The sequence below is a fragment of the Siphateles boraxobius genome, unplaced genomic scaffold (assembly GCF_051911475.1).
Source record: "Siphateles boraxobius isolate OS27281-9 unplaced genomic scaffold, OSU_SipBor_1 13, whole genome shotgun sequence".
Lineage (NCBI taxonomy): Eukaryota > Metazoa > Chordata > Actinopteri > Cypriniformes > Leuciscidae > Siphateles > Siphateles boraxobius.
This window is the reverse complement of record NW_027508733.1, coordinates 16,754,437-16,764,311: the sequence shown is the minus strand read 5'-3', so window position 1 is coordinate 16,764,311 and position 9,875 is coordinate 16,754,437. Positions and strand designations below refer to the sequence as shown.

The window sequence follows — 9,875 nt, the reverse complement described above, 5'->3', positions numbered from 1 at the left end:
GCCTTTCTCTTCTTATCATACACTTTGTATACATTTTTTCTCTTTCGACCCTCAGCCATTTTCAAAGGAATGGCTGAAACCGTAACTCATCACACATAATACACCTGAAAGTGCGCATGCGCAGAAAGCCACTTCATAGGGACGAGCACGTACGACGGCCTTACGTAAACATATCACCAGAATGATTGACACTTAGGTGGACCAATAGTATAGGCTACCCACCCGGAAGAAGAAAATCCTCCGCTATACCTTTAAATTACGGCTTTTGTCTGAGTGGACTATAAAACAGAGTGATAAAATAACCTGAGCCAGCTGCATAGCAACACCCTGACAAAAACAGAAGACCCTAGAATAATTGAGGCAAGGTAAGAACCACTCTGTCACGGGTGGTTGCAGGAAGGCAGATGGAGACGAGGATATTTTCAAGACGAAGGTTTAATGGTAATTAAAGACTGAACAGACAGAACTTAAATACAAACACAGATGACACTGATTAACAGAACACAATTGATACAGATAAAGATGATGATGATGAACTAAACACAGTTGATACAGATGAACTGATAATGACAGAGAAGATGACATGTGACGTGATGACAGGCAGACAAGTCCAATGAAAACAAACTAAACAGAACACAACTGTGACATAACGCCGCCTCCCCCCGGCAATGTGCGTCCTAACACCGAAACGAGATAGATGGAGTTGGGGGTTTGGGAGGAAGAAGAGGAGCAGGCGGAGGGCTGGAGAAGGCAGGCAGAATATCTGGAGAAGAAGAGCTAGGTTGAGAGGTGATAAGTCCAGAGGAAAGGATGAAGATCCATGGTGGAGCCGATGGAGGGAGGAGCCATGGAGGCTGAAGGGCAGGAGGTTTTAGGGCGATGACGGACAGAGGTGGAACCGATGGGGGAGGATGACAGGGAGGAGACGGAAGTTCGCCAGGCCATGGTGGAGTAGAGGGTTCAGAGGGACACGGGGAAGCCGCTGGCTCGGGTGACTGAGGTTTAGACTGGGATACAGAAGGGCGCGGTGGAGACATAGGGACTGAGGACCAAGGAGGAGCAGAAGGGAGTGAGGAGTCCAATGGAGCCGGGGGGACGAAAGGACGGGGTGTAGCCAGAGGAGTGCAGTCCAAAGGTGAGGGTAGTGCAACAAGCGACCAAGGCAGATCCGGGGGGAAGAGAGGGAGCCTGGTGGAACTGTTGACCTGATGGACCACGGAGGAGATGAAGGAGGTAGGAGTCTGATGGGCCGATGTGGAATCCTGGACGCGGTGGCTGGAGTTGGATCCCAGAGATCCACTGTCCAAGACGGTGCTGAGGACTGGAAGCCCCTCAGCGAGCCCACCATTCCACTGGCATTTAGAGGGCAAGTGATGGGGCTGACAGGAGGCAGAGGAGATGAGGATGGCAGCTACATGATGAGAGGCGGCGGGAGAGGGAGGTTGGGTGGGTATTCTGGAACAGATTCAGGGTCGGGAACAGACTCAGGGACAGGTCTTGGAATAGGAACAGGTCTTGGGACAGGCTCTGACGAGGCGGTGACCGTCCTAGCTAAAGGCTCAGGCAGCGGCCATCTTTGCCGAGGGCTCAGGTGGTGAGGCGGTGGCCATCTTTGCCGAGGGTTCAGGCGGTGAAGCGGCGGCCACCTTTGCCGAGGGCTCGCACTCAGGCGCAGCAGCCATCTTGTCCGAAGACACCAGCACGGCTGACCTGGCGTGAACAGTCTCTGGCTTGGCAGGCTTGACGTGAACAGTCTCTGGTCTTGACAGGACGAAGCTCTGGAAGGATGGTCTCGGCGGGACGAGGCTCTGGAAGGGTGATCTCCGCGGGACGAGACTCTGAAAGGGTGGTCTCGGTGGGATGAAACTCTAGAAGGGTGGTCTCGGCGGAACGAGACTCTGGAAGGGTGGTCTCGGCGGGACGAGACTCTAGGGATGGTGGTAGTTTTCTGGATCGGGACGCAATGCTCACCAAACACCTACCGATGGCTTCCATCCAGCTTAGTCCATCGGTGTTTGGTAGGTCGGGGGCCTGGTGGATTGGCCCCGATCCAGAAAAGCAGCTCGAGGGTTTCGTCGTCGAGGGTGCTAGTGACGACTCGGCGAACAAACTAATCCGTGAAGGAATAGAATTCCGTGCTCTCTTGAGCAATTGCGACAAATATAGACTTGTCGTTCATTTGGGCTGGTCCGATCTTCTGTCACGGGTGGGTTGCAGGGAGGCAGACGGAGACGAGGAAATTTTCCAAAACGGAGGTTTAATGGCATTTGAACACAGGACAGCAGAACAGGCAGCAACACATACTAAATATAACAGAGATCGGACAAAGACTGAACAGACGGCACTTAAATACAAACACAGATGACACTGAATAACAGAACACAGGTGATACAGATGATGATGATGATGAACTAAACACAGGTAATACAGATGAACTAATAATGACAGAGAAGACGACACAGAAATTTTTTAAATTATTATTATCATAAATAAATACATATATAAAAATATAAACAAATTAAATAGAAGTGAATAATTATATGCAAATATATAAAAAAGGAATTCAACAGAAAATAATAATATCTTTAATTATTTCTAATATGTAATATAAGTATTTATTTGTGTGCATACTTATAATAATAATACATATTATTTATTTATTAATATATTATTTATAATGGTGTAATAAAGTATTTATAAATTAAAAATAATTATTTATAATAATATAATATTTATAATAGGCCTACTAGTAATACAACAAATGAGTTTTGTAAATATATTTAGAATTATTATTTGTATAATTCTATTATAAGTGTCTTGGCCTACAATCTGTTTTTTATATATGTATAATTTTATTTAATGATTTGAATGCAAAAAATGTGAACCTGTCCCAAATTACTGAAAATGTAATTTTCTAAAGTTTATATACAATATACTGTATGACCATAAACTTGGATCGTAATATTGAACCAGGAATGGATGAAGATAGCGTTTGTGTGACTGAATCTTTCGACTAACACAGTCAGTCACATGTTATTCCTGTCCTATACAGTGAAACAACAGATTTGTATCTTTCTAAATGGTGCATGATTTAATTCCCATTTAAGCATCTGGGGAGGAAAGCATTGTGCCAAAATGAATTTTGAACACTTTAGCTTCACTAAAAATATTTGAATGTCACTGCAATAGACAACAAAATCTGCAAACTAATATTCATGCTAGAGTTTTCCCAGAATTCTCCTTATTTTTGTAATTGCTTGTAATCAACTGGTCCCAAGATGGTTTTAGTGGATGTATGAAGTCAGTTCCCCTCAAGTTCACACGGGTGTAGTTCATCACATTAGCTGTGGACATGATCCAGACCATTTCCCAACCAGACAAAAGTGTCACAATACTGTTTGTCTTCATTTTGAACGGTATATCTATAGTTTTATCATAATAAACCAAATTATTTTGTAATATACCCTATTTTGTTTGAAATGTGCTCTTGAACTAACTTCCATGGAAAAAAACACGGGTTTAGACTGTGTTATGTAATGCTATGACATTCAGACCTTTTAGGTGTGGCAAAGTATACAAATACTTGCAGGCCAACAACAACAGTAACAACAATAACTATGGATAATAAACATATAAAAAGCAGTAAAACACATAACTATTTTAGTGTTTACATTAAATTACCACTAATTACATTCATAGGCTAATACACCACTAATAGTTTGATTTTGTCTGGATTTTGTATTTTATAATGCACAATTTCTTTCTGAAATAAATGTATATAAAACAATAACAACAACGATGTACTAAACAACACTGCAACTGTACCATAGTGCAGCCGAATGAGGGTGCAATGCTGCCAGTATTACTCCGGTCCACCTTAAGAGCAGCTCCTGTATTTACGATTTCCTGAAGACTTTCCCAACCAATCACAAAGCGTCCAGCTTACCTGCCTATCGTTCTAACGCTTCTGGTTGGTCGACACTCAGAACTCGCAGCCAGTCAGCTGCCTACAAGGGCTGTGTGGAGCCACTAGAGAATGACAGGTCGAAAAAAACAAAAAAGGAAGAAGGAAAATTTGTTCAGCTCACGCCATTGCATTCACCGTAGAGGATGAAAACTTTCGGAAACTTTTCGCGTTCATTTTATCCTGCTATTGGTGTTAAGAACTGCCGCTGACAGGAATTACATCTGGACGGGAAATATTCTTGTTTATGCACATATGAGAGGATTTACCTGAATAACTCGCACTTTCATCGACAGTTAAAGGAAACTGAGGGGATTTTACATGCTAGTCATATTTTAAACACTTCACAGATACAGCAGACAACCATGTCGGGGGGTATCGGTATCTATGCGGCCAAGAAACGGAAGAAGCCCGTTCAGAAAATGTAAGTCTTTGTGGGGACTCTCATGTTCAAGTTCAAAGTGCGCTCGCGTCTCGTGCATCAAGGTTATTGATACAATGTAGCAATAATTCGAACGGCTATGTAATGTTTCACTATAACATTTTGTCAATAGAATGGAGTGTGTTATTTAGCAAATTCTAGTTAATCATATACGCATATTACATCTTAAAAATTGTTACAATTGGAATTGCTTGCGTTTCAAATAGAAAGGGATATATATATATATATATATATATATATATATATATATATATATATATATATATATATATATATATTGTGTGTGTTTATAGTCTATAAAGTGTCTTTTTTCATCTCCCTTGGGTGATTTCAAACTCTATAATGAATCTCAGTACAGTATAATTACTGTAAAGACAAGAAACAAACATATAACAAATACAATTGAAAACTTGAAAACTTAAATGTCTACTTAGTAAAATAAATGTGGTGTCAAAGTCACAAGTTTGTTTACTGCCACTTTGAATTGAAGACTTTGGAGTCATAAAATTCAGTAGAAATGACAATTATTGCGCAAAGTTTTGATGGCTATATACGAAGTTGTTGTATAATGATGAAAACAGCGTCTATTGCATCGCAACCAAAATAGAGTCTGAATCTGACCCAGCTCTGTATGGGTCGGGACACCTTAAGATTCGGGATTGGTGTGTATAGTTCTGGGTCTGGCATGGAAATAGCGCTCTTGTATTAATCATAATCAAGTTGAGAGTTGGCGGCGCTCTCACGCGATGCTTACACGAGGGAGGGGTGAGCCGGGGGGAGTATGTTATTGTAATCTGATATAGTATTTTTTCACATCATGAGAACAGATTTTTTTTTTCCTTTTTTGCTTTTTCTTCGCTCGCTCCCCCTCCTCAAATTAACATATTTTTAAGTCACGCAAACTCTTACGCAACTGTGGTAGAACTGGCTGGAAATCCAAAGCACGCCTTTGAGCTGTTGAAGGAGCTTGCAGATGCTTTAATTTCACGATTTTGCAGATAGTTTAATCGGACAAAAATGGAATTGTCTTAGACAATGACTGTATGGGATCAGGAATATGCTTATGCATCTGATTTAGTTCTGTGCATAACTTCTGTTGCAGGGTATAAGGCTATTTGTATCACTTCTTGGACAATAACTTTATTTTCTTTATCTATAGCTTTCTCACTTTACATTTACAGTGGTCATGTTACTCATATTGCACGCAAACATAATGGATTACAATAGCAGGATTGCTAACAAAATGTGTTTACAAGCATAAAAGATTGTCATATTAAGTACACTGTAAAAAAGTGATCAGTTGACTAAAATGGATAGTTCACCCAAACATGAAAATTAAGCCATGATTTACTCACCCTGAAGCCATCCTAGGTGTATATGACATTCTTCTTTCAGATGAATACAATCGGAGTTATACTGTATTAAAAAAATTCCTGGACCTTCCAAGCTTGATAATGGCAGTCAATGGCCGTATGTCTTTGGAAGTAGGCTACATTAAAGCTCATCTATTCATGATTAAAGTGCTCGACACAGCTCTGCGGGGGTTAATACAGGTCTTCTGAAGTAAAGCAATGCGTTTGTGTAAGAAAAATATCCATATTTAAAACTGTAACCCTTCTTCTTCCTCTTTTCTTTTAACGACGGTTGGCATCCATCTTATTGGTGCATTACCGCCACTGTCTGTTCTGGAGTGTGGATCTACCGTAATTCTACAATGAGTTGGGATAGAGGGCGGGGAGCGAAAAAAAATGACAAATAATAATAGTAAAAAAAAACTTAAAAGAGTAACACGCACAATGTAATGACGAACGCCATTACCCAGCCCTGTTTGTTTGAACCGCGAAAGGCTTCAATTGTTGTCATTATGTTGTGTGTCAAGTTCAAGGGTTACTCTGTTGGCGTAAATCGATGCGTACGGCCGTCTGCCAGAAGCTAGTAATTTTTTGGTCGATAAAGTTTTAAATATGGATATTTTTCGTAGACGAACACATCGCTTCACTTCAGAAGACCTTTATTAACCCCTGCAGAGCTGTGTCGAGCACTTTAATCATGAATAAATGCGCTTTAATGTACTTCCAAAGTCAAACAGCCATTCACTTACATTCTCAAGCTTGGAAGAGCCAGGACATTTTTTAATATAACTCTGATTGTATTCATCTGAAAGAAGAATGTCAAATACACCTAGGATGGCTTCAGGGTGAGTAAATCATGGGCTAATTTTCATTTTTGGGTGAACTATCCCTTTAACTTAAAAAAGTGAGGAAACCCATTGCCTCAAAATTAAAGCAGCACTATGCAGGAATTCCGTTTTTGTCAAACAGTGACCCCTAGAGTCACTGTAGAGTACTTGTATTTAGCATTACTGTCGTAAATACAACTCACGCAGAGCGTGACAGTCTATGATCTGCATTCACGGCCTCCCCACTTTATAATAATAAAGTAGCCTACCGCTTTAGGCTAACCTGAGCCTAAATGCCAGATGACATCAATAAAGTTACATCATGTACGTCGCATAATTTCATAACAATGTCGTTATTATGATGTTGTTAGACATGATTATTGCAATTTATCATAATAGTTTGCAAATTGCGCTCATTTACACTATTGACAACGTATAGGCTTATTTATGTCCTGATAATTATGTGAGATATTGACAACTGTTCTCATGATAATCGCAGGAATCAACTTTAACAGTGAAAGCCTGAGCGAGTAACGTTTGGACTCTTGTCCGGTTCCTCGCGCTGTCAGATTCTCGTTACCTTTTTCTAGACTCTTCCGACCGCGCTTTCTTAGTTTTTTTCTCCATTCTGAAAACGCAGGTCCGATATTTACTCGTGTCTGACTCCTTGCTCGGTCAGTCTGCCGTTTCCTCTTTCTCTGTTCCTCCGACAATGCTTTCATAGCTTTCTGCTTCTTATATGCCGGTTTAGCCATGACGATAGTTGTTCTTATAGCTAGCCGGATCTGGATGGGGGCGTGTATGCGTGTAATGTGTGCAGTGCCGTAAAGCAATTTGTTACATCGCGAGAGCTGAAATCACACGATACTTCCTGATGCGGTCCGCCGGCCCAAAGTTGCAAGTGCGGTTTTTCCACTCACAGGCACCATTCAACCCGAAAAGAGTCATATAACCATTACAATAACGCTGAAGCTGTTCAGTTAAGCTAAAAAAACTGCATAGTGCTGCTTTAAGGAAATACACTTCATACGTAATTGAAAAAAATTGTGGAATTGTCAAGTTCACAAAACTTAATTTTTTCAATTTATTTTGCAGTTTATTACCAGTCTTATTACTAACTAGTCAAATCAAGCATGTTATTAAATATTGGTTGTAACCAATGTGTTTTTTATGACTAATTTAGATGGAAAGGTGGCCACTGGCTGATATAATGTTAAATTGTAGTTCAAAGTAGCGGTGTGACGGTTACTATATAACAGCAGGGCCGGCCCAAGGCCAATCGAGTTTAAATTTTTGTTTTTTTTAGATGACTTAAACAAGTGACATAAATGAATGAATGAATAAGAATGAATAATTCAAGACAAGAAAATTCTGATTTCATGATCAATATACCTGCCAACAACTGCTGCTGTGTCTGCCAGCGTTTAAGTCATGCGCATAATCTAGTCACCTCGCGAGTGCATAGACAATTCGTGCGCAACTGCACATAGTCACGGTATCGGTTTAAGTTGGAGAAAATAGCCGCAGGGGAACTTAACCTTCTAGGTGTAAGGTTAGCAGTTTGAATAAATAATAAACATAGCAGTTTGAACTCTTCTCCACTTTATTATACCACACATCAGATCACTAACTCCAAAAACCCGCGACACTCCAGTACCAAGTGCGCACAACCAATTCCTATCTACGGCAAGCCCCGAGGGGAAAAATAGATTGCATACACACATACAACGAGCGCCAGTACATTACCCGTATTATAGTAACAGACTTTGTTGGATTCTGTCATGTACAATCCAACAAAGTCTGTTACAATAATAATAATAATAATAAAAAAGATTTTGAGGACAGTTACACTGTATTGAGACAGTAGAGAAATAATAATAATATTTTTTACATTTTTCAACAATAATTGTCATTGTTGAACCCTTGTTCTTATTATGTTTCTGATGTCTCACTTTTGTCATTATGTTTTGCAAATAATTTATTTTATATACGTTTTGAGACAGTTTGTTTTAAGAAGTTTCATTGAGTTAGTAAAAGAGTAAAGTAAAAGTTTCAACTTTTTTATTTAAGTAGGCATCTATTTTTTATTTTTTATTTATTTTGTATTAATACATAACCTCACTGTATTCATTTATAATGTATCATTATTGCGTGACATTTGTGTCAATAATTGTCAAGCACAGGTGACTTCGCGTAGTGGGAGGGGGCCCCCAAATCAAATTCTGCTTAGAGCCCCCAAAAGGCTCGGGCCGGCTCTTTATAACAGTGAGACCGATGGTTATAGTTGAACACCATCATTTGAACTCTATAATCGCCAAAACCGTGTTATTAAAATATTTTTTACAAACGTTTTTTATCATAGAGAATTTTTAAATACTAATATCAGCTTACGAGGGAAACGGAGGTGGAGTTAGTGGTGCTTCGGAGGCTGCTGCAGGAGATGGTTCAGGAGAGGTCTGTGCCCCCGATGACAGCGCGCGCTGACACGGATTAAGTAAAGCTTTGTTTATACTCGACACGACCGTTTCTTTTACTGTATGGTCCGCACGAGTGCGAAGGTGCACGCAGCAAAAATGACGCGTTGGGTGCGCAAGACCTCATTTCGCTTGGCTGTGTCCAAGGCTTTTTTTGTAACAGCGCGCGCGGCGCCGCATCCGAGGATGAACGACTTCAAGACGAATCTGCCCGAGCATGTACGTCACCGCAGCCGGCACCCAGTTTGCGCGTCTAAATTGGAGTTCATTACAAAGTTTTTTTTGTTAAGTTTAAGTTACTGTGTGTGATTTATGTAAAACAGGGAACGTCCATTGCAAAGTTTTTTTTTTTTTTGTTTGTTAAGGATTTGTTTAATGTGTGTGATTTCATTTAATGGAAAGCACTTTCATTTCTAGTCGTCTTGCTGTTAATTTTAAATAAACTTAGAGCAGGTAGCTAATCAGTGTCCCCCCCGACGACGGTTATGTTACGAACCGTCACATTCTACTCGCGTCATAACCGTCGTCACCAATTCTGAAACCGGCACACCCCTAGTTAAAAGATACATTAGCTTAATTCGTTAATCAATATCAGGGTACAAATAAGCAGTTGTTGCACATTTAGTACATTTGTGTATATGCATATTGTGTAATGCAGCAATAATAATGTTCTTATTATTATTATGTCAAATTTTACGAAAATAAAACTGTTAAAAATAGTTCTGCATATCTGTTTTTGAACCTGTAGAAATATGTTTAAAACATTTGGATATTGCTCTAATTGGCCAATGTCACCATACATATTCAATTTATTGA

At 40.0% G+C, this 9,875-nt stretch overlaps 1 protein-coding gene across 1 annotated transcript in view; it reads left to right on the top strand.

Moving 5' to 3' along the window:
- The first annotated feature begins 4,000 nt into the window (after positions 1-4,000).
- The window catches only part of ahr2 (aryl hydrocarbon receptor 2), an 83,098-nt gene continuing 77,223 nt past the window's right edge, over positions 4,001-9,875 (top strand). The window contains exon 1 of the mRNA XM_077226210.1: positions 4,001-4,388. Coding sequence (XP_077082325.1) covers positions 4,330-4,388 — 59 coding nt within the window. The 5' untranslated portion in view covers positions 4,001-4,329. The remainder of the gene's footprint in view (positions 4,389-9,875) is intronic.